The sequence below is a fragment of the Panonychus citri genome, unplaced genomic scaffold (assembly GCF_014898815.1).
Source record: "Panonychus citri isolate SS breed McGregor unplaced genomic scaffold, ASM1489881v1 Contig00138, whole genome shotgun sequence".
Lineage (NCBI taxonomy): Eukaryota > Metazoa > Arthropoda > Arachnida > Trombidiformes > Tetranychidae > Panonychus > Panonychus citri.
This window is the reverse complement of record NW_026515543.1, coordinates 71,461-97,612: the sequence shown is the minus strand read 5'-3', so window position 1 is coordinate 97,612 and position 26,152 is coordinate 71,461. Positions and strand designations below refer to the sequence as shown.

The following is a 26,152-nucleotide window of genomic DNA, read 5'->3' as shown; positions in this document are numbered from 1 at the left end:
TTTCTCACCAGTTTTTATTAAAATCTAAACCCGGGTTGTGGATAAAATTTTTCTCCTTAATTTTAATGGTAATGGTCAAGCTTGTTAACACCAAAGAAATTGATTACATTTGATTGTTTTGTTTACTTTTACAATATCACAGGTCAAGTGAAGCAATGGTCAGTTATCATCTTTAGATTCTGATGGAAATCACGTTATTCCAATAAATAAAAAAAGAAAAGAAAAGAAAAGATGAAGATGAAGATGAAGATGATTATATTGATAAAGAAAGAGAAACATATTATCAATTTCTTGGTGAGAGAGAGAGAGGAGAAATAAGATGAAGATGAAGATGAAGATGAGGAAGAGAATCAAGCAAATTGATGCAATAAATCAACGAGTAAAATCAACTATCATGATGATAGAAGAGTGAGTGAGTGAGAGAGAGACATAAAGTCCAGTATATCGAAGATGATGTGGATGTGGATGAAGATAGTGATCGTGTTAGAGAGTTACAAGGAGAGTGATTGACCAGGTAAATGTTAGAGAATAAGAAGAAGAAGAAAAAAAAGAGAGAAAAGAATAAAAAATAAAACAAAACTAAAGAGTTAAATGTTGTACGAGTTTTTTACCAGCTCATTTGCCCTCCGGTGGTAAAACTTTTATAGAAGTGACTTTTTTGTAAGTAATTGACAATATCTAATAATAATATCAATGACAAAACAATTGCTTTCTCACTCATACACAGGTAAACCAGGTAAGGGTTAACAAGAAAACAAAACAAAAAGGAAGAGTAAAAAAACAATTTCAATATAATAATAAAACATAAAAAAACAAAACCATAAGCAAAAGCCTTCAAGATAATCCAATTAGTTGAAGCTAAAAAAAGCACAATTATCAACAGCGAAAAGGATTAAGCTTATTACACAGGTAAGAGAGTTTCCCTATTCTGATTGTTTTCAAATTCTGATGAGCTGATTGATTGGAAATCGATAATTCAAATATGATTGGATCCAAATTAACGGCGGAAGAGTAAAAGTTAGACAAAGTTTCACAGGTTCTCCCATCGACTCTCTATCCCAGGTATCATCTTTTTACCTGTGTGAATATTTTGCATTCCTATTGATGTAATAACGATGTTGATGTTGATGATGATGATGATGATGATGATACCTTAGAGATGGTAATGATAGAGATGATGAGGATGAGGAAGATGAAGATGATACCGTTTAGAAAACAGGGTTCCAACTCTGTGTTTGCCTGGAAAACCTGATTATAAGCATTTTGGAAAATGGCGATGGAGGCGCTTCCATCAAGTTGCCCTCATGTTTCTCTTTCTTTTTTTCCCTTTCTCTTCTTTCTCTCTTTCTCTTTCTTTTTTCAAATAATCTCTCTTTCTATCATCATCTCTTCTCACCCTGAACTGTGAGCCGGGGCTGAAATTTTCTTCCATTCCTGTTGTGTTACTGTTACTGCTCTTTTTTTTTAGTTGTTCTGTTTGTTGTTTGCTTTATGAGTTGATTTTTTTTTCTCACTTCACATTTTTCATTCAGAATTAAAGTTGATCTTGAAAAGAAATGTTCAAATCATCCTCATCTTTTTCACCATCATCGTTTTCATCTTCATTCTTCAGATCTTCATCATCATCATCTTCTTCTCCTTCTTCCTCATTATCCTCAACTTATCAACAACGACAAACTTAATAACAACATTTTCTTAGACATCGTTAGTTTATCATCTCTGATTAATCCAAAAAGTTATTTATCCTCATCCTCATAATCATCAGCATCCTCATCATCAGAGTATTTATCCTTCATCCACTTATTGTCATCCATTTATTTATTGATATTTATATTCACTTATATTGAAACTTTACTTTTCGTTTGATAACAAAACTTTTCCTCATTCATTTAAACCATTGGAACAATTTATACAATCGTTTGTTAATTGTTAACAGTTTTTTCGTTTAATTGTTTTCCTTCATTCACTAATTGATTCTTATTCTTAATTTCTTTTTTTTGGAATAACTTTACAACAATTAACTGATTGTGATAGTAATCAAAACAATTTAAGCCAAGGGAATAACTTAAACTACTATTTGTGTGTTCAACTTAATTTATATTCATTAATCAACTTAACGTGTTAAAGTGTTTTTGCTAATTAAACCTAATCACCAGCAACAATTTAAATATATATTTATTATTATTATTAACATCATTAAAACCATCATCATCGTAATCATCAATTAATTATAATCTAATTGTATTGGGACAATTTCAACAATTGATTAACTGACTGGTAAGTTTATCACTTCCGTATTAGTTTTTGTTTCTGTTCAATTTTCTTGATCACAATTGAAATTAGTTCTATAATTTAATTGTCCAATTTTAAATTGTTTCCATTAACAAAAATGAAAATTTATATTCCGTGATTGTTAATCAGCTGATGATCAGTTTATCTTAATTGAGCTCATCATTGAAATTGTCAACCTGCTTTCTTTTACACTGAAATGATTATCGTTGCAACGAAATCAAGTTTCAACGACGTTACAATTATCGTTATCAGAGTTCATTGTTTGTAGACTAAATAATTATCATTACTTTTTTGTTTAAAGTAAAAAAAAACAATAAAAAATAAAAGTTGAAAACGATAAAAGATGAAGAAAGAGGAAAAGAAAGAGAAAAATGAAGTCCCGTTATTCAGGAAGAGAAAGAGGGGGAAAAGATTACAAGTTCACGGTCAATGATGATGATGATGAAAAAGAGAGAGAGAGAGAGAGAGAGAGAGAGAGAGATTATGAATCGAATGAGTAAGAGCTCTCAGTTCAGTTGCTCTCTTCCCTTTCTTTCATCATCAATGATCTTCCTCTTCATCATGTATTCTCCCTCTTCACTGGCTTCCTCATCTTTCCCCCTCATCATCAGCTCTTTCTGTCTTTCTTTCTTTCTTTCTCTCTCTCTCTCTCTTCTCTTTCACACCAAGAGTGAGCTCTTAGTTCTGGCAACCTTAAGTCAAGATATTAAGATGATGATGGAAATGATAAGAAACCGGAATAATTTGGAGGGAGGAAGAGAAACAGAAGATGATTTTGTAAGAGAAAAGATAAAGATCATGTAAGAGAGAGAGAGAGAGAGAGAGAGAGAGAGAGAGAGAGAGAGAGAGAGAGAGAGAGTATAACTGAGACGAATGGGTTAGAATTAAAAGAGGATTCAAATTCAATTTCATGGAGGAAAAAAGTTCCAAGAATGATGAATGAAAATGAATCGGAAATTTTATCTCATTCTGATCAATTCAATTACCTTTCACCATAAAGATCATGATATTCAAATATAGTAACAGCAAAGTAACATGAAAATAATTATCAATGTAACAATTTAAATTGTAAACTTGATGGGTGATCATTTAAATCTGATTTAATTACTATCAAATTAAATAGCCAATGGCGATTAAACTTTTTTTTTTATTATCATTACGTGAGCCTTAACGTTTGTTATTAATTCATCGTTATTAATTTAAATAGCAATTTAAATTATCACACTTTTAATTTGATCATTATCATGATTATGATAATTGTACTCTCTTTTTTTTTAATATTAACTGTTTATTGTTTATCATAATTAGTAAATTGTTACATTGATGGTATTGGAAAAGGGTTCTGATTGTCTAACCTGTTTAATTGATTGGATAGAAAATGATATTAATAATTAAAGGAAGAGGAAAAGTTGATTCATGAGATTGAATTAGTTCCGTTGACAATGATGAATGAACTTTAAGAGAAAGAGTTGAAATTTTCATGATGATGAAGATGAGGATGATAAAGACAATAAATTATTCCTTTTTGGGAGGTTAACAATTTAAGTTGAATTTCCATTGATAATTAACGATTAATTTGGAAAATCACTTGTTTACCTGAGAGAAAAAGTGAAAAAATCGCTTTATTCAAACTCTTCCAAGAGAGAGAGAGAGAGAGAGAGAGAGATGATCATTTCATCATCATTACCATGAGCCCACCTTTCTCATCATCATCATTCATTATCATGAAATCTCATTGAGAAATTTTGTTTTTTTCCTGAAAAATTGAAATTTTGAACTTCCCTTTATTAGCTAAACAAATTATCCTTTGATAGCCTAGTTACTTTATCTACACCATGATGATGAGCATCATCATGATTGAAATTTTTATAATGATGCAAGTTTATAAGGAAGTGCCCCACCTTGTTGATGGTGGAAGATGATGATGAAAAGAAAGAGGAAGAAAAGAGGAAAATCACCCAAAAAGAAAGAGATATTAAGGAAGTATCTTATTCCATGAAATGAAACTTTTTTTCTTAATGAAAGGTGAGAAACTCAGTAGGAAATGGGTGAGAGATAGAAGAGCAATCCATCCAAAAGGTTTTACTCCATATGAAAGAGAGAGAGAGAGATAAGAAAATCAGGAAGATAATCTTCACCCTCACTGAATGATGAAGATAACATAGAGTTGATATTGGAATAGTTTAGTCAAAATGAGCTGAAAGAACATGAAAAGTTCATGAAGTGAAAACTGAACAGAAAAAGTCAACATCCTATGGTCAATATAAGTTTTTACTTTCCAAGTGGTCACTCACTCTTTCTCCCTCTTTACTCATCTTCCTTTACATGATCAGAATTTACATTTATATTGATATTCTCTATGTAATAACTAAGATTTAGTAAAAGTTATCATGATGAAAAAAAAATATCAACCACAAAAACATGAAGATAACAATTGAAATATGGAGAAAAAATTGATTCAATTTCATGATAATTTCAAAAATCCAAGAAAATTCAAGAGATAGACTCACATTTGGAAAATCACAAGATCAATAGGAAAGAAAAGTCTCTAGAAAATGCTGAAGATGATGAGCATCCAATTCTGAGCATTCATCTTATCCAATCAAAGTCGATCCAAGGATAGGTTAGGATTCTGAGTAATAACAACTCTGAATCTATGGAACATAGGAAAAAATTTAGAACTTTTTTCCCCTATAAATAAAAACATGAAAATTTCGAAGAATATTTTTTTCTTTTCATCCATTCGATGCTCAAATATTATGATAATAAAGAAACATTATCATAAGAACCATATATTAGTTCATGATGACAAATGACACTTATCATCTGATATTTTTGGCTGATACAAATTTACATGTAAAGATGATTATGTTTAACAAATTGTAGAAAAATGGAAAATAAAATTAGTTAATTGTTGACAATTTATCGAACATAAATATTCAAACCAATCCCTTTACGATGACACAATTTACATTGGAAAAGTAGAGAAACTTTTTCCAAGACTCTTGACAATAATTGACACACACAACAGGTTGGTCTCTCTGATGATGATGTTACTATTTACCTGTTTATTAAGTTATTGTATCAACATTTACCATTGACCATAGGTGAACAATGGTCAGTGGGGGAAAAAATTATGAATCAATATTTGAGTCTTTTCATTTTGTTCAATATCTGCTCTTGAAAAATTACATTAAATGATAACAATGATGATGCTAATGTAGTGATGATGATTAAACTTATTATGTATAAACACATTAGGTGAGTTAATTTTTTTACCTGAAGCTCAAAAGTTATGCTATTTTTTTGCTACATTTAAAGGGATTGGTCAAGCTTGAATTGCTAGTAAATAATATTAATGACCATCAGACTCAATTGTTATTGTTACATTTGTAATCAAATTTGCTGTAGAAGAAAAAAAAATTTCAATTCAAATTGTAACAGTTTGTTTTTTCTTGGACAAGATGAAAAATCCTCTAGCATTTCAATGGTCACTATTGTTGGACTGTTGTTGTTGTTGCTGCTGGTGATGGTGTTGTCAGGGTTGTTGCATTTACCTTTATGAATTAATGAGTTGCATGAATATTGCATCAATAATGTTTCGTCTATAAGTTACAATTGTCATTTCGATCATCATTTTCAACCTTCCAATCAAAAGTTTACATAATTTAAGTTCTAATATCAAACCATTTGTAGTATTTAAATGTTTCCAAAACACCACTCGACCTTTTCTCTCTCTCTCTCTATCATATCTCCTCACCTCTTAACCTTTTTCCTCTCTCTTTCTCTCTCTCTCGTCTTCCTAATTGACCCACCGAGGCCAAATTTACCTGAAATACTCGAGAGGTAAAATCTGTTACCGTTATGACCAAATGGTCTTGATTCCAACTTTCCAATATTGTGGAAATGCGTGTCATTCATATTGTCCAGTAATTTCGCGATCACTGGTCAGTCTGACATCTCATATATACACTTTTCTATCCTCTTCTTGTACTAAGGTGGGAAAAAAGCTTAAGATTCATATACGGAAATGAAAGAAGAATAAAAGAAAGAAAAGAAAGAGAAGAACCCGGAATATACCTGAAAACCTGATTTCTCTTGAGTATCTCAACCAGTAACCTTACCTTGCCCTTCACTCTTCTTACTTTTTCTCTTTCTTTTTTCTTCTTGTCTATCTTTTTCATCATCATCATCATCCTCTTCTTTTTCATCTTCTTCTTCTTTGTTTTCGCCATCACCATCATCTTCCCTCTTTGATGACCTCCAATGGATCTTCAGTCTCTTTTCAATGATGAAAGTTACTTTTTTCTCTCTACTTAATATTTGGAAACAACTTCTTCAGGTGAAGATGGAGAAATATTTTCCTTTCTTTTCATCCTCATCACCTTCATCATCTTCATCATCTTCATCCCTAATTTGACCTTTATTTTGTTTCGTTTTTTTCTTGAACCTTTTTTTATGTCATCATCTTTATCTTCATCACTATCATTTACTATTATGTATCTTACATTTTTCAAGTCTTTCTCCTCTCATTGATTACCTTCACCTTAGGGTTTCTCATCATCATCATCATCTCTAGACTGACCTTTTATTGAACAGGTATAAATATCCAACGATGACCAATACTGAATCAATGGTCAGTTATGTATATCAACATCAAATCTATTCACTTTTACCTTAAAACTTTTATCAAATTTCAATGAAATCTTTTCCCTTTTCAATGTCAATCATAATCTTTATGCAAATCACAATTGTAGACACATTGATTCCTGTTGATTAACTAATCAATATCAACGATTTAAATTGCAATTTCAACAAATCAACGCGATAGATATAATCTCTAGAGGAAAGCAGATTAACATTACAGATTATACTAAGTAATTAGTAATCAATTGGCAATTAGTTGATTTTAAAATATCAAAAATGTTGATTATAAATACATGGGTTGGGTTTTAATTACTCTTGTTGATTAGTGATTGTGATTAATAATATTGAAAGTTTTTTTTTCATTTTCTTGTGTTTTTTTTTCAATGAAATTAAGGTGAGGCTTTGATAGGGAAATGGTGAAAAGTGAAGTGACCTGAAGGTTAAATTTCAGTTGATGAAAGTTCATTTACATGTTGATATGCTACTGATGATAAGGATGCTGATGATTTCACACAAAAAACAACAGTAAATGAGAGAGAGAGAGAGAAAGTCTCATCTTCCTCATCTTCCTCATCGTCTTCATCACCACAAGGTCAAAAGATTCCCTAGCAAGTTATTAACGCTTTTTCATTTTCCTTGAGGGATCTTCCTTTGATCTGACCTTTCTCTCTCTCTCACTCACTCACTCTTTTTATCGCTCTCACCTTTATCTTCATCATCAGTTGCGTTTTCATCCTCATCCTCATCATCTCCTTTTTCATTTTCATTCTGATGAGAAAATAAAAATGAGGAAGAGAAAACAAGTACCCAAAGAAAACTCTATGGAAAAAAAAGATGACGATGATGCTATTTTTCTTCTTTTCTCTTCTTCTTCTTCCTTCTTCCTTGATTATTATCCTCCCCTTTTTTCTGTGATTTTTTCTCTCTCATCTACTCTCTTTTTCTCTCTTTCAAGGTTGATCTTTCCCCTTTCACCCGACCTTTACTCTCTCTTTTTCTCTTCCTCATCATCTTAAAAGTCTTGAAGGTCATCATCATAAATCCCTTTTTCCTCTGTAAGTGTATGTGTGTGTGTGTCTTTTTTATGCTTCTGGGTATTGTTATAATGAGACGAATACATAAACTGATGAATTCCCGTTATGCGGAAGATAAGAAAGAGAGAGAGAGAGAGAAAAGATGAGGATGAAAAAAAGGAGACAAATTCGTGGGAAAATAATATTAAGACACCTTCTCCTTCATCTTCACCATCACTTTACCAAGAAAGAGAAAAGGAAAGACAAATAAGTAAGAGAGAGGGTAAGAAATGAATGAGAGCTAAAATCACCCTCAAGAAGAAGATGAGGAGGAAAAGAAAATATTAATTCTAAATAGAAAACAAGATGAAATAAAGGATGAAAAGAAAGAAAGAAAGAAAGAAAGAAAGAAAGAAAGAGAGAGAGAGAGAAGAAAGATGTCGAGTGACTTATGCTACGCTCTTATGGTCTCCTTTCTTTCTCATCTTCAACTTCTCTTTCTACAGGAAGAGAAATAAAGAGAAAGAGAGAGAGAGAGAAAAAAGAAAGATATGAATTACTAACTCGCTCCGATACTCACTCTTTCATCTTCTCTCTCTTTCTTTTCATCATCATCATCACCGTATTAGTAGTAGTAGTATTTTCTTCCGGGATTTTTAACTGTTTATTATTGTAATCATCATTATTTTTATTTCCAAATACAAGGTGACCTACAATCGACCTTGGCCTTCCTGTCAGAATTATCTCTTCCTCATGTTTCGTTTTCTCTCTCTCTCTCTCTCTCTCTCTCTCTCTCTCTCTCTCTCTCTCTCTCTTACTCTTTCTTTATCTTCACCTCCATTTTTAGCATAACATTTATTATACCTGGAAGATGATAACTGCTCTGAGGCCTTTCTCTTTCTCTTCATCTTCTTCCTTATGAAAGAAACCAAATTAATCATTTAATTTGATTTCAATCATTAAGAAACAATTACAACGACTAAGTTTGCGAAAATCAAGAAAATCAAGTTCAATTAGTTTCTCGTCCTTTACTATGATCCTTATATTTACCGTTATATTTTAATCTGAGATCGATGATTAGTTTTTATTGATTAATAACTAAATTGTGTTTTTAAGAATATAAAAAATACAATCAACAGGTAAATCAACAACAATCAAATTAAAGGGAAGTTAAGAAGCCGCAAAAAAAATCAATTCAATTCAATTTGTCGATTGTATTGATAAAATGATTAATAAATTTTTTTTTCAATCAATAACTTTTTCCTGATTATGATTAATTTTGATTGTTATGTGTTCACTTTTCGTTATGATTAACTTGTTTCCCTTTGGTGACTTTTCAGCTTTAACCTTTAACACTTTTGTTGATTGTTGATTGTTGTTGGTCGGATAACATTGATAATAACAATTTCTTATATAAATCCTATTGTAAGCCCTTTCGTTTTTGTCACCTAATGGTAATAACAATAATACATTCATATTGCATTAAGGGGCTTACATGTTGACAGAGTTGATACAAAGGTACAACTCAATAGTAAACAACCTGAATGAAGATGAAGATGATAATGTTAACCTGTGAATGGACAAGAAAAAAACGACGATTCGATTCTGATCTTTAATTCTAAGCGTATTTACTCTGATTTTATTACGTTTCTTAAGATGAGAGAGAGAGAGAGAGAGAGAGAGAGAGAGAGAGAGAGAGAGAGATGATTACATGATGAAGAGGAAAGAAAAACTTAGTGGAGGTGGAAGGGTGATCTATGCTCCAGTAAGCTCATTTCCGCTTCTCTTCCGGGAAAAGAGAGAAAAAAATCATTCTCTTTCATCTTTCTCTTCCTATTTAACGGGCTTCGTTTTATGCGACTCTCTCTCTCTCTTTTCTCTATCATTAACGTTTTGTACAATCATCATTATCATTTGTATTTGCCCTTCTACTATTGACCTTGCAGAGACATGACATGACAGGACAGGTAGGTGGACATGTAATCTCATATAATGGTGATTGTAATTGTCCAATTTTATTGTACCAAGGTCAAACCTTTGCCACAAAATGGTCATCGTCATCTTAGTACATTCAATAATGCATAATGCAGCTTAACCTTTGACAAGGTTACCTGTTTGTTGTTGTTGTTGTTGTTGCTTATGATGATGATAATGATGTTACCTTGATGGTTTGCTTTATGTACCAGGTATTTCATTTGATTCCTTATCTACTCCTCCCGTTGACCTTTAACAACTTTGCAGCACATTATCAGTGATAGACTTTTAAAAGGGCAATTTATTTACTGTATCACCTTGAAAACGAGAGAAAGAGAGAGAGAGAGAGAGAGAGAGAGAGATAATCAGTTTCATCATCATTTCTCATCCTCATCTTTATTATCATTATCAGGTATTCATAAGACTGTTACTATTACTGTTGTTATAACCGAGAAAGTTGATCGGACAAGTTATACACCTTTAATAAGATTAGCAAGATGATGAGATTTCATGAGTAGCAGTAAAAAAAAAGGTAATTGATAAAAAACTGATACGAGACAGTGATACAGCCTTTTATATGTGATGAGGATGAGCATCTTCATCTCCAGGTAAAGAAAAGGAGTGTTATAGACAGAGAAAGAGACAGAAGGTTAGTTGATAAAGTGAGTGAAGAGCAAAAAAGAAGAAGATGAAAAAAAAGTTCTAAGTGAGACTGGGTCAAGGGAAGAGATTAGATGATGATCATTATTATCTTCATCATGAAGATGTTTCATTCTTCAATGGAGAGAAAGAGAGAAACTGGAAATTCAAGGTACATGTTATTGTTAGATGCTCTATTCATTTTCCATGATGATGATAGAGAGTGAAGAGAAAGAAAGTAGAAAGATGAGAGAGAGAGAGAGAGAGAGAGAGAGAGAGAGAGAGAGAGAGAGAGAGAGAGAGAGACTAAACCCGGAAGAGATTGTCAACTTATATAGCCCTTTATGTGTTACCTTTACCTGTCTCACAATGAGAATAACTTTTTTTACCCTGAAAACTGAACAATTATTCATGATTATCATCATTATAATGTTGAATTTTTTTTTCTTCATGTTAACTAACAATAAACAAGACAAAATATCACAATTAACAATAATAATATCATGAACTATTATTTGTATTAATCATATTATCATGTTTACCCACGGAAATTTAAACTTGACCAATTAGTTAAGTTAATGAACATTATCATTAATATCACTTCCTACCTTTAATGATTATTATGTACTTATGAAAATAAGGTTAATAATTTAATTTACAAAGATAATATAATGATAACAATTAGTTTGATATCAATTATTTGATTGTTTATTTACCTTTTCTCTTGCAATCTCTCAACATTGAGGTGTCAACTTTTGAAAGATTGACCTTCATTGACAACGAGTATTATTATTATTGAATAATAATAATGTAATAATATCGTTAAGATATTAAAGGTTAAATCAAATTGGGTTAAATTAAATGACCAACATTTTCAGATGATTTTTGTTTATTTGTCACTAATCAAGTCTCACTCATTCAATGATGATAATAATTATCTAAGGTGAGATGATAATGATATTGAGAAAAAAGAGAAAGGGAGAGGGAAAAGATGATTATGAGGATGACGGAGATGATGGAGATGATGAGGATGATGATATTCGTCTCTTAGTGAGTATGCAAAATCCTGTTAGGTGATTAATTGAGAGCTACCTTGAAGCCATGAGCTTCAATGGGATGAAAACAACAGTAACCAGTTTGTCTTCTCATGAGAAACTCAAATTTATCCTTTATCTTCATCATCATCCTGATCATCTTCTCATCGAGGAAAAAAAAAATAAATAGTGGCCTTAAAACCGACATGGACGCCCAAATGATGGCCTCTATTAGAATCAACTCTCAATGTGTTCATCATGTCTATCAAAGAGATGAACATGAAGAGACTTGATCATCTTCTTTTCCTCCATCTTGTTTTTTTTTTCATCGAACATTTTAAAATGTTAAGTTCGCTTCGATGGTTCGAACTTTTTTTTTTCTTTAAAGTTTTAATAGTCTCTCTTTTTTTGTTTGAAAGAGAAAAAAAAATTCGCTAAATATTTGGAAATAATCTAAAAGGAAATGATGATGATAATCATGAGAGAGTAACTGATGGTGATGATGATGCTTTTATCCTACATGATGATGAGTATATTTGGATGATGATGATGATGATCATCTTCATCTTCAATGGTAAATTGCATCTTATTATGAGTCCAAACTGAGAGTCCATCAATCGTACACTTGAACAAGTGATAATTTCTCAAATATATTATATAAAACACCATAGAAATGACTGTTATCATGATGATGATGAATGAACAATGAATTATCATCTTGTTTCCTTTTTCTTTTCTGATCATTTCACTTATATTCAAAGACTTTCAAAGTTGACAAACTTTCACGGACGGTTACATAACAAATGATCATTTCTATTTAACGATTATCATTTTGGACTAAACTTTTTCTCGATTTCATCTCGATATCAATCACAATCCATTAGCTTTAGGTCAAAATTTTCATTGATCATCAGTGAGGTAAAAGATTATCATCATTATCCAATAGGTAGATATTGTTAATGGTTAACACTTAATATTGGACATGAAAATCACTCTCATCTTTATCATATTATTATTATCACATTTCGACAATGATGCAATATGTCCAAATATAGTTTTCGATTTTTTTTTTCGAAAACTTTTTATTTATTTATATTCTTCTCAATCTAATTTACTTTTTTTTATATTCCTATTCTTATTGATTTCTTTAGACTTACTTGGATATCTTTCTCTCTGAACTTGTTGACCATCACGTTGGATCAATTGAATTGGAAAATTAACTTCTCGAAAGGTGAAATTAACTAATCAACAATTTAATTAAAGATTTTAATGGTTACAGGTAAGTATTGTTATTAAATATAAATAGAAATCAAATGAGTAATTAATCAATTCATCAATCGCAATCACAATTTGTAATACACATAAAGTTGATCGATAGTTTTTAACTTTTTTATATATCAAAAGTAATTGATGATATATATAATTTATATGTAAATTATACAATTAATTAAGAGACTGGGTGAATGATTAAGTTGATTGTTGAATACAATTTGAATGTTAAATTAAAAAAAAAAGTAGCTACAAAGTTTGTTGGGATAAAAAAAGGTAAACAATCAGTGAGATTGATACACATTGAAAGCAAATTGAATTGGATTAAATTAATCTAATATTTAGATGCAGGGGATATTCATGAATAGATCAACTTGTATAAATCCCCACCCTGAGTGTGTCTGTGTGTTTGTTGATATACCATCGGCACCTTTTCATGAGAAGGGTATTCATGACTGAATAATATGAAAGTCCATTGAAAGTAAGAAACAACAACAACAAAAGTTGATACAAAAAGTATTTATTTGCTTACATGGTAATACAAAAGGTTCAATCCTTATGTTGACATTGTCAACAACATCACATGGAGAGAGAGAGAGAGAGAGAGCTCGTGAGTGAGTGAGCTAGTGAGAGAGGGAATGAGTGATGACAAGGTGGAAGATGAGATTTCAAGAGGTACAAAAAAAGCATCAAAGTTGAAAAATGTTTCTTTCATTTATCATCTTTCCTCCTTCTCTCTCTCTCTCTCTCCCACCATCCACTTTCCTACATAGAAAAACTGTCAGCTTACCTGAGAGAGAGAGAGACTTTTTCCACCCTCTCTCTCGTTCAATTTACATTCGCAGTGGTTGGTATCCTTTGCCTCCCCACCCTCCACTTAATTTTATCTCTCTTTGTACTCAGCTAATTTCAGAATTCAATATACAGTAGATTTCCATAGGTAGAGAAGATCATGTTGTTTATTGTTGTTTTTTTCGTTCAATATTTGGGCTTTGACTTTTTCGAGATAGAAAAAAAACAACAAGAAAAAAGTTCTAACTTCGAATTTGTAAAGTACAATAAAAACTAGAAGTTTAGAAGAAGACAAACTTTCGAGTTTTAAATGTGTGTATATTCACTTTACTTACTAACCCTTTCGTTTGAATGGATAAGATGAAAAGGAAGACTCATCTTCATCTTCTCCACTTTTTTCCTTAACAAGATGATCAATTCAATAGATACAACAACCTATTGAATTAACCATGTAATATATATACTTTTCATCCTCCTCATCATCATCTTTCTCTCTCTTTCTCTCTGTGAAGAGAGAAAAATTTCCATAAGATTAGTGATAAAATCTAGTTACTCGTTTTTCTGTTTCATGAAAAATCCTATGGGTGAAAATAAATCCTAAGAAACAGTCGATCAATTTAACTTGAGCATTTTCACTACATTGAAATATAAGATTGATAAAGAAAGAGAAAAGTTAATCTTCTTAAATTGATATTAGGACATTTAATATTGTACATTGAGCTATTTTGTCATCCTCATCATCTACATCGCTCTCTCTCTCTCGCTCTCTCTTTCTCTCTATCAAGTTACCTTCTTATTGGGGTGGATTTTCACACTACCACCCACAAGTAGCAAATATATATGTTTGTACATGTATGACAATGAAGTTTGGGTTCATCTAAAAGTAGAAATTATTTTTTTGTTATGTTGAGTGAAAAGTTGATATATTTTTTTGTATCCTCATCACCATTGGTCATCCTACAAAGTTGTTTACAATAAAAGTGATGATATTTTTTCATCATCATCATTGAAAGTACAGATGAAAAGATATAATCAATTTAACACGCATTATGTACACCTCATGTATCATAATATACAACGTCCATGTGATGTTGAAGATGAAAGGAAGATGATGAACAAGTCCCAATGAGCTGAAGATGAGGATGTCCTTTTCTCTCTCTCTCTCTCTCCATCTTTTCCTCATGTCATATGAAAGGAGAAAAGATATGATAATTCGAAGAAATGAAATTTCATCATCTTCTCAATAGAAAAAAGAAGAGGGAGACAGAGAGAGAGAGAGAGAGAGAGAGAGTGGTGTGATAATCGCAGCGGTGGTTGAATGAGAGACGATATTGAATGAGGAAAAAAATTATTGGTTTTCATTCAATTGAAGATTTTCTTTAGATTCTGATACATATTGTGGGATAGAAAATGAATTCAGTGATTTCAAGTGAAATGAACAGATTGAATCGAGTAACATTGGAACAGAAATAAGATATTAAAAAGATGAAGATGATGAAGGAAAAGAAAAGTGTGAAAGTGCCAAGAAAGAAAGAGAAGAGAGATGATGATGATACAGAGGAAAAGAAGCAAAAAAAGAGATGAAGATTAAGATCAAAGTGATTTTTTTCTCTACTTTATTTACCACTTTGTCTGAACATATCTTCCTACTTATCATCTTATGAAGGATGATCAACATGATGATAAAATTGTGTGTGTATTTAGGTGAATGAATTGATTGGTTTCTGTGTTTTCAACCATAATTTAATTGTCATTACCTAAACAAGGTGTAACAACATGATCAGATTAAAATCTTTTCAATATACTTAATCAATTCTGTTCAACAATCGGTAAAATTAAAATAGGATCTTGAATGAATAGATGGAGAGAGAGAGAGAGAGTGGGTAAGGTGTCATCTTGAGTGGGAGGAAGAGGAGGTGATGGTGGATGTGGAAATACATGAGAAAGTGTAATCTCCTGTGGTGAGTTTACAATCTCAATTTGATTGAATGTTTAAACAAGAAACTTTTTGATTGTTTACCGAAATTAAAAGTGTCCAATGTTAAACATATACAAGATGCGATCATGTATATAAATACATGTGTGATTATTCAAGTATCATGGTGACTTTAGTTCAATCATTGGACACGTATTCAATTAACTGATTCAATTGATCAGTGAGAGTTAATTTATATTATTGTATATATATGGAATCAGATGATGAGTATTGAGACAACTTGTTGACATTGGAAAGAAAGAGAAAAGAATGAGAATTGCTGAATTAACTGATCACGTTTTCGATTTACCCTCGGTGGAAAAAAAAGAATGAAACAAACTATCATTTTCTTTGCCACTTTCTATCCATCCTTGTGAGAGAGAAGGAGAGAGAAAGAGAGATGAAACTCACTCTTATCATCCGCATCCATGATGATAAGAAAAACATTACCTTTCTTTTTACTCTTTCTTTTCATTCAATTACAATGGGAAAGTAACATGAAGATTAAAGTTTCAAGTTTATTATTATTTTTTTCAATGAGCTTTTTGTTCAGTTTTGTTGATAACATGATAATCAACAGGATGATTAACTTTCATGATTAGTGTGTTAATCATATGGAATAAAGGAAAAAAAATTGAAATCGATCCAAAATAGAAACTAAATCAATATTAAATGCGATGGTAAATCAATCAAATCAATCAGTTGAATGATCGGTAATTTCCATTATCAGTTTAACTGTGCAACCAATATGAATATTACTCTCTCTCTCTCTCTCTCTCTCTCTCTCTCTCTCTCTCTCTCTCTCTCTCTCTCTCTCTTTCTCTTTCTCTTTCTCTTTCTCTTTCTCTGATCATCTTCATGAGTTTTATCATCCTCATCATCTCTCAGACAGACTCCTTCATGATTCTGATGATTATTGCATCTTCTTCTGATTAGGGTAACCATTGTTTTCTATTCTTTATTTTTTTTTGCTGAAATTATCACAATTAGTTAAACAATTAACGGACGAATTTTGTTTCTGCAATTAATCAACTTTGATTGAAAACAATCAACCAATTTATTCAAATGAGCGAGTTGATTGAGTTGAAACTTTTTCAGTTCCATAATCGGTTAAGTATTATTATGAACGATTGGACAATTATTAGTTTGTTGTTATTGTAAATCTAATTGTCTCTCTCTCTCTCTTTCTCTTTCTCTTTCTCTTTCTCTTTCTCTGATCATCTTCATGAGTTTTATCATCCTCATCATCTCTCAGACAGACTCCTTCATGATTCTGATGATTATTGCATCTTCTTCTGATTAGGGTAACCATTGTTTTCTATTCTTTATTTTTTTTTGCTGAAATTATCACAATTAGTTAAACAATTAACGGACGAATTTTGTTTCTGCAATTAATCAACTTTGATTGAAAACAATCAACCAATTTATTCAAATGAGCGAGTTGATTGAGTTGAAACTTTTTCAGTTCCATAATCGGTTAACTATTATTATGAACGATTGGACAATTATTAGTTTGTTGTTATTGTAAATCTAATTGTCTCTCTCTTTCTCTTTTGATTGTAATTAATCAATTTTAATTGTTCTGATTAGAGGGAATATCGACCTCATGATGGGATTACCTGTTGTATATTTCAAGGTTAATCAGCCACATATTTGATTGAATTAGTTGATTTAGTTTAATTTCTCATTGTGTTAATTGATTTTAACTCTAACGGTAAATACCGAGATTATGATAATTATATAAATGAAAAGAGAGAGTGAGAGGGAGAGAGAGAGAGAGAGAGATGATGATAAAAATATGAGATATAAAGTTAATACATAATAATAAACATATAAGAGTTAAAAGTATCATCATCATTAGATAATATTAATTATCATCTTTGATTATCATTCTCATCATCATCACATCACAAATGAAGGTTATTGATGCCACTAGGCAAAAGAAGATGAAATTATCTAACCAGGGGAATTTCTCACTGAGAGAGAGAGAGAATGATGATGATGATGAGGGAGAAAGTGAAGATAGAGTTGATGAGATGAGTGAGCTAATGAGAGGGTGAGGTGCAAACATAATTAATCTTCGTCTCTCTCTCTCTCTCTCTTATTTATATTACCGTTATTATTGTGACTGTTGATTATTATTAACTGTTTACTTTTGATTGTAGTTAAGTAAAACTTTACAAACAAATTGATTTTTTTCAGGTTCAAGGTAAATCATGGTCACGTTAAAAAGTTCATTATAAATCAGAGTTGATGATTGATTAGCTTGAAGTTTGTTGTTTTAAAACTCGTAATAATAGTAAAACAAAAAACTTAATTAATCTAAATTGATCTCGTTTATTTCAAGGGCATCGGGAAGGTTATGATGATGACGATGATTATCATTAACTAATCACTGTTGATTGTGTTTCGCAACAATGGTTCTTGTTGAATACTATTGATTATCTTGAGATGATGAGCTGAGAGAGAGAGAGAGAGAGATATTCAAATGATGATTTGGTTATCGAAAGAAAATTATTTGTATTAAGACAATTGATTAGTAGTAATAACCTTTTTGTCTATGGAATTTTTTGTCTCTCTATGTTTTCGTGTTCGATTCCTAGTGACCTGTCAAATGTCATTGGGAATATTTTTCTGTCTAAACTTTTGACCTTCTCTTTTTCTTGGTTAAGGTTCATTAATTAATGTGATCGTGAAAACATGTTAAGGTTCAATAGGGACTTGGGTCAATGTAACACGAGGATAAACGGACTGGTCAAGAATGAGAGAGAGAGAGATCATAATATAACAGAAGATTAGACAACTTCCACCACCTCCTCCTCCTTGTCCACCGCCTCTCTTTTCCTCTCTCACCATGAACCTCCCACCTCTTTCATAATGTTGATTATATATTGAGAAGAATAAAGAAAGAGGAAAGAAAAATAATCTTTCTCCCTTTGAATTGACCATAACTTGACCATCAGTACTTATCTACTGTTCAGTGCACTAGTTGAGACCCGGAAAAGGTTATCAAAATTTTCTTTCTCTCTCTCTCTCTTTCTGTTTCTCTTTCTCAATGGTCATCGGGATCATTTGCACCAGCACTTTTTGGACTGTTGAAAGTTACTTAAGGTACAATGGGTGTTACATTGGTCAACACGAAGTTCGTGGTACGTGTAATATGATTGATTTGAAGAGTAAACTTAAATTCCTTGGTCAATGGACCGAGAGAGGTAACAATTTACAGAGAAAATGATAAACTTTGTTATAATTCATCATTTCGAAGACGAAAAATATATACACAAGTTATAGGGAATGGTGATGATGATGATGAAGAAAAGAGGAGGAGGAGGAGTAGGAGGAAATTTCGAAAAAAAAAGAAAGGATGATAAGAAGAAAAAATGGACTTTAAACAGATGAAAGAGAGAAAAAGTTAATTTCGAAAAGTTTTCTGAAGGAAATAACATTGCAGAATTAAGATTTTTAGGGCGGGAATTTGCTCTCGCGGTTTTGTCTCGGGTCAAAGGTAAAAAAGTCTCTTCGTTTTATCATCTCCATTGCATCTTCATCCTCATCACTTTTTTGTATCTTCATCATCCCTTGGATAATCATTACGAAGACGCGTGTTTAACCCAACATCAGCTTCTAAATGATAAAAGATGTGTAAGAGAGAGAGAGAGAGAGAGAGAGAGAGAGAGTTTTCTCTCTTCTTTTTTTTCGAAACTTGAGATTTTATCATCCCTTTATCATCATCATCCTTTTTTTCTCTCTCTCTCATCTTATTTGCTCTACAATCTAAAATATGGTCATCTGAAGATACTTTTTGATAGAGAGTATAAAGGGCAGAGAGATAGAGAGGGAGGAAGAGGTACTGATGATGATTATGATGATAGGGAAGAGGAGGAGGAAGAGAAGAAAACAGTTTGAGAGAGAGAATTTTTTTTGTTTTCATCATAACATCTTGAGGAGAAAAAAAAGATGAAATAAAAATCTAAGCTAATGGTACATTCGTCTGGTAATAAGTGAGTTAGTAGAGTTAGTGAGCGAGGAATAGAGAGAGAGAGAGAGAGAGAGAGAGAGAGAGAGAACTAGAAGGGTCAGTGAGTGAGTGAGTTCGCACTGACTTGAAGTTTATTGGCACGAGCAAACGGCGCGTGCATTATGTTAGGATGAGCTAAGAAAAAAATAAGTGAGTGAGTAAAAAGAGTGAGTTAGACAAAGAGAGAGAGAGATGATAATGTTACCAATGTGTTGAGCATCATCATCATCAAAACAACAAGGAACAGGAAAAGAAAGAGATGAAGATGAAGATGGTGAAGATGTTTGAAGTAAAAGGACATTGGCCTGACCTTATCTGGGTCAATAGGGTCTCTCTTTTACCGTAATCTCTTCCCCTTCCCACCCTCTGCCTATTTGTATGGATCATCATCAAAAAAAAAGGAGAAAAATAAAAAAGAAAGAAAGAGAAAGAGAGAGAATCTATTTAAAGAAAGAGGAACCTTCTATGTACTAAAAATAATACCAACCATAGGCACTTACGAGTAGGTACAGGCACAGACACACACGGGGTAAAATCGACCCATAGACAAAAGCGATCTGTTAGAAGGTCGAAAACATTTTCGAAGATGATAAGGAAGAAAAGGTGAATGGTAAATACAATAAGAATATATAAGGAAAAGAAAACCATTCAATTTGAATTTGACCTTTTCTTCCTCATCCTCAGCATCTTCATCCTCTTCCTTATTTTTATCCCGTTTTATGTGAAAAAAAGGATAATACTAAAAATAAAAAGTACCAATGGTTGACAATCACCTTTGTCCTCAGTTTGTTGACACACACACACAGTTAACCTCCGCTCGATAATCATAATCATCATCATCATGATCGTCACAATTAACATTTAGATCGATCAAAAAAAAAAAGAAAACTTTGAACAGTAAAAAGATAACTGTAAATTCAAGGTGAACCAGAATAGCTCATCCAAGTGTATACCCCATGTTATTTAACTTATTTCATGATAAAAATTGATTATATGCTAATCATAATTAACAATTAATCTCACAACTTTAACCATAAACAATATTATAATACTAAAAGAAGAAGAAAAAAAAACCTTTGTAATTTATCACTAATCAGAATCGCAGAATCATCATCATCATCATAATAATTAATATCTCACCCAATTATCCAACAATAGTCAATTAAAACCAGAGAAAGTAAAAGATAATAATAAAACTCCATAGGTAAACTCATGGTAACACAGATAATTATGATAATCAAATGAATCGAGAGTTGATTTATCATGAAGAGAAACAATCAGAACGAAAAACCTAAAGAATTAAATGAAATTAGTGAATTACAAAAATCTATTACGATTGAAATATTTTTCCAATGGTAATTAATATATATAAGTGTATAATCCTAATCTCTTGTTAATGAATTAATTGCTTATGTAACAAGGATGATAAACTTATTTCCATAGAAGGTTGGAAGAAATTTTCTTCTTTTTCTTCTCAGGAAAATATTATCTTTGCTCTATCATATTTCTGATCATGATGATGATGAAAACTCCGTCATTGGAAGAGGAAGATAAACTTTCTCTCCATCCATAGACATGCTCTGTCTTTTTCCACTGATAATTAACAGAGAGAGAGAAAAAACTCATAGAAATCATCAATGCTTATTGGCGACTTGTTAACTGTTTCATCAACCATCATCATCTTCATCATCATAGTAATAATGATCATCATTATTTACACCATTTACTCATTAGCCCCTTAACTGAAAACCCTCCGTGTATTTTGCTGATGTTACCTTTGTAAATTTTTTTCTCTCTCACTTGCTCTCTCTCTCTCTCTATCCGTCATTCTAACGGTATTTTAGCTCTTTTATTACTTTAGAATGAAAAAGTTTCTCTTTCTCTGTCTTCCTTTTTGTCTTCTTCTAAAAACCTTTGCTCATTTATCTTCAAATGAGCTTAACTAAACAGATAATTCACCTTGAATTTTTTTTCTGCCCCAGGGGCAAGTTGTTGTTCTTCTTGTTGTACCTTAAATACACAACGACGACACAACGTTTGAGGTTCAACACAACAAACAGTTATATCTATTTAACCTTTACGGTGTTTTCGAGTTGATTGTTTAGATAAAAAACAAAGGTAAAGGTATTCGATCATTAGAAACCTTTTACCTTTTCTCTCTCTCTCTCTCTCTCTCCTTAGATCTCATTTCTATCAGTTCGATGATGATATTTTTTACTCTTCTTTTCTCTTTCTTTCATTTTACTTACCCTTCTCATCTCTAACCCTTTGACCAGCCCCTAAAAAGATACCTTTCGATAGTTCTAAGCGAACTGACCAATCGATGATAACGAGAGAAAGGTGAACTCTCTCTCTCTCGTTTTTTCATCTCTCTCTTTCTCCTCCTTCCTCCCCATTCCCTTTCTTCTCCTCATCTTCTCTGTGCTTCTTTACTGTTAAGGAAAAAAACGGGGGTAAAAAAGTAGAAGAAAATTTCCCCAATATCTTCATCTTCTTTTACTCCCATCATCTTATTCTCCATCGTCTTAGCTCCTTGCGTTTTCTCTCTCTCTCCTTCTCTTTCCATCATAATCTTCTCGCTCTCTCTCTCTCTCTCTCTCTTCTACTTGGTTGTTGTACTTTCTTCGTTCCTTAACAGTTTCCCTAAGAACCTTGACAATGAAAGGTCCAAACGGTGAAGGTCTTAACCTACGAAGTGATTCGATATACAAAACCCTAACCTCAACCCCCGACCTTCACACCGATGAATATTTACACCAAAAAGCCAAGGTACTATTTCTGTCCAATTTTATCAAGTTTTTTTTTATCTCATATGATTTTTTTCTCGATTCTTATTCAATTGCGACAATTAAGAGAGAAAAAAAAATTGATACGAAAAAGAAAACTTTTACTAAAATCGACGATTAACTTTACCATGTAAGCCGAAAGACGCTGAAGAAATAAACAAAACTTTCAATGTCATTTTCGTGTTTTCATTAAGTTAACTTTAATTGTATTCCAACAATTGTGATTGTGATTGTGATTTAATTTCTTCGCCAACAAGTTAATCAACTTACGAAAGTTTTATAAATACTGTGATCTAATTGTGTTTTCTTGTTCTTCTCTCTGTTTTTTTTTCTCTTATGTTTTCTCTCAATCACTATCATTGGATCTTTGTGATGTTCGTTATTCGATTATTTCAATGGTTCAATTCGTAGCTTCGTAGAATGGAAGATGGAGCTTGGGATTTAAATTCCATCAACGAAGAGGAATTTGATACATTAGCTGTTTACGTTGTGCCTGATCAAACGTGCGATGAAATAACGACCGAAGTTAATCGTGCGAAATCATCATTACCTCGAAATTTAGTATTAAAACCATCACAATCTTGTAGCGATGTAAGTAAATGAAACACTTCGAACAACCAAACGAAAAACTTTTCTCGAAACTTGACTCATAATTATCTCTGATCGATTCCCTTGAACAATTTAATTGAAAGTTACAATTTCGTTGAAAAAGATTCGAAACTTTAACTCTGATATTTCAATAAGTTTTTCGTTCTCCTTCATTTTTGATCATTTTGAAAAAGTAACTGTAACTTGGGAATTGTTGTTAGTGTTTTTGTCGATTGTTTGTTTACAATTTCTTTTTTTCTCTCGTGTTTTGGTCATGTCAGGTTCTCGGCGTTTGGGGGACAGATTACATACCAAGAGGCACACGCTTTGGTCCCTTGGTTGGTGAAATCTACAAACGAGATGAAGTGCCCGAAGATGCCAATCGACAATACTTTTGGAGAGTCTATAGAGATAAAAGTGAATACGATTACATCGATGGGTACGATGTTACCAAAGCCAATTGGATGCGCTACGTTAATCCAGCATTTTCGTCGGAAAGTCAAAACCTGGTTGCATGTCAAATCTCAAATGGAATCTATTTCTACACAATTAAACCCATCATGCCCAATCAAGAACTACTTGTCTGGTATTGCCGAGAATTTGCCCAAAGATTAAATTTACCTTCTTCAGGTGAACTTGTAACGTGTCAAAAATTGAACAGTAAGTAAACTGACCAATGGCTATTATTATTTTTAGAAAACAGCGAGAGAGAGAGAGAGAGAGAGAGAGAGAGAGAGAGAGAGAGAGAGAGAAAGTCAAACAAAACGAGAAACAAAAAGCTCGAAGTATATAAAACAAGAACAACATCAACAACGAGCAATATACTTGTGATGATGATACTCAATTCTTAAAATATACTTACTAGAGTGTTTATTGCTCTGCTGATAGTTGGTTGATTGAAAGAGAATAGAAAAGGAAAAAAAAAATTCTATTCTATTCTATGAGTGTTTCTGCTTACCTTTTCCTTTTTTCTTCAGTGTGTTAAAGTTGCTAATTTTTTCTTCTTCTCTTCTCTCTCTCTCTCTCTCTATTTTCATCATCAACAGATAATAAAGAGTATTATGGTGGAAACACACGAACCGAAGGTAGTACCCGAAGTGATGAAGGTTATCACAGTAATTGTGGACCCGATGATGCCTCAACCCCACCCGAAGATAGTAGTGATAGCGATAGTGATAACAATTATGTTTTAGATTTTTCTGTTAAAAGTAAACGCGCTGATAAAGATCGCAATAAAATAAACAAGGTAAGTATCTGATTCATGAAAAAATCCAACTCGAAACAATTGAATAACCAATTTCTCTCTCTCTCTCTTGATTTAGTTGGAAGTTAGTAAGCAATTAAATGATAAAAATGAATTCCACCGTTTCAAGATCAAAATGCCTCGAGTATATAATTGTCTGGACACTGAACGGATTCGTGAACCAGTTCATGTTAACGTATCTCAACCTGGTCATAATCTTTATCCCGTTTACAATAATAACAAGAAGAATAGTTTACAAATTGGTTGTAATTTAAATCTTCAATTACATTCACCTGATTCAACTGAGAAAACTGATACTTTCTCATCAACATCTTCAACAACCTCATCTAAATCATTCTCACCCACCTCATCTTCACCAGCATTACTTTCATCATCTAAATCATTTTCACCAAGCTCATCATCACCAGCATTATTATCATCATTATTAACCCTTTCATCGTCAACCTCACTCTCATCACCAGCATTAACAACCTCATCTTCAGCCTCACCTTCAGCCTCAAAGGAGCATCTTCTACATCATCATCATCACCATTCTCATAACAATAATCATCTTCATCTTCATCACCATCATCATCATAATAATCAAAATAACGGTGATTTTATCTCTTCCAATGGTTCACCTTCAAGTAACACTGGAAGTGGTAATGGTGGAGGTTCAAGTGGATTTCCTGGTTTATATTTTAATCGAGATGTTGATGGTGTTAAATTAGCACCACTTTCATCAGCTGAATTAAATCATCACAATAGTACCAATAATAATCTTCCTCATCACAATTTTCCCTCCCATTTGTCACATCTCTCTCATCTTCCTCATCTTCCTCATCTTCCCTTACTTCCTATTCCAACTCCTCATCATGAAAGTTCCTCACCCACCTCAAGTATAGCGACAAATGATGTCGGTCAATTGTCACCCGGTTCTGCTCATGGTCGAGGTTACCGGTCACTTCCTTATCCATTGAAAAAGAAAGACGGTAAAATGCATTACGAATGTAATATTTGTATGAAAACTTTTGGTCAACTTTCTAATCTTAAGGTTCATCTTCGAACTCATTCCGGTGAAAGGCCATTTAAATGTGGAACTTGTACCAAATCTTTCACCCAATTGGCTCACCTTCAAAAGCATAATCTTGTTCATACCGGTGAAAAACCTCATCAATGTGATGTTTGTAAAAAACGATTCTCATCAACAAGTAACCTTAAAACCCACCTTCGTCTTCACAATGGACAAAAACCTTATGCTTGCGATCTCTGTCCAGCCAAGTTCACTCAATTTGTCCATCTAAAGTTACATAAAAGGTCACACACAAATGAACGACCTTATACTTGCTCAGCCTGTAATAAGAAATATATTTCCGCTTCCGCATTACGCAGCCATTGGAAAAATACCTCATGTCAACCCAACGAAATAGATGATCCTTATATCGATATTGAAAATTCAAATTCATCCTCATCATCACCAATTAATGCTCATATTTCAGAAAGTATCGCACTTTTTGATAGTCATTTTCATATTTAACTCACATAACAAGAAAAAAAACAAATCAAACCAACAAAATTTGGGGAAATTCATCAACAACAACAACAACAACAAAATCTTCATATTCATCATCATCTTTTCTCATCACCATCATCCCACCGTCATCATCAATTCCATCAACGATACCACCGTCAATAAAATCATCAAAAAATTTTCTTCTTTTCTCTTTGCACCACTGAAAATTATCATCTCTCTCTCTCTCTCTCACTCTTATAAAGATGTTTAATTTCATTCTATTTATCGTAACATCCTCATCATCATCGTCATCATCATCAACAAAACAAAACAAAACCCACCACACCAATAATGATAATATTAATAATA

The 26,152-nt window shown here is 32.3% G+C and overlaps 1 protein-coding gene across 2 annotated transcripts; it reads left to right on the top strand.

Annotated features, from left to right (window-relative positions):
• Window positions 1-1,498: 1,498 nt before the first annotated feature.
• Window positions 1,499-26,120, top strand: LOC128393464 (PR domain zinc finger protein 1-like). Of its 2 annotated transcripts, XM_053353648.1 has the most exons (6): window positions 1,499-2,277; window positions 12,751-12,878; window positions 22,851-23,030; window positions 23,309-23,687; window positions 24,074-24,273; window positions 24,350-26,120. In XM_053353648.1, the coding sequence occupies exons 3-6, from the start codon at window positions 22,860-22,862 to the stop codon at window positions 25,805-25,807; spliced, it is 2,208 nt and encodes a 735-aa protein (XP_053209623.1). In that variant the 5' UTR covers window positions 1,499-2,277; window positions 12,751-12,878; window positions 22,851-22,859; the 3' UTR covers window positions 25,808-26,120. The 2 variants fall into 2 exon arrangements, with proteins under 2 accessions (XP_053209623.1, XP_053209622.1); XM_053353647.1 differs by lacking the exons at window positions 1,499-2,277; window positions 12,751-12,878 and adding an exon at window positions 21,246-22,422.
• Window positions 26,121-26,152: the final 32 nt, after the last annotated feature.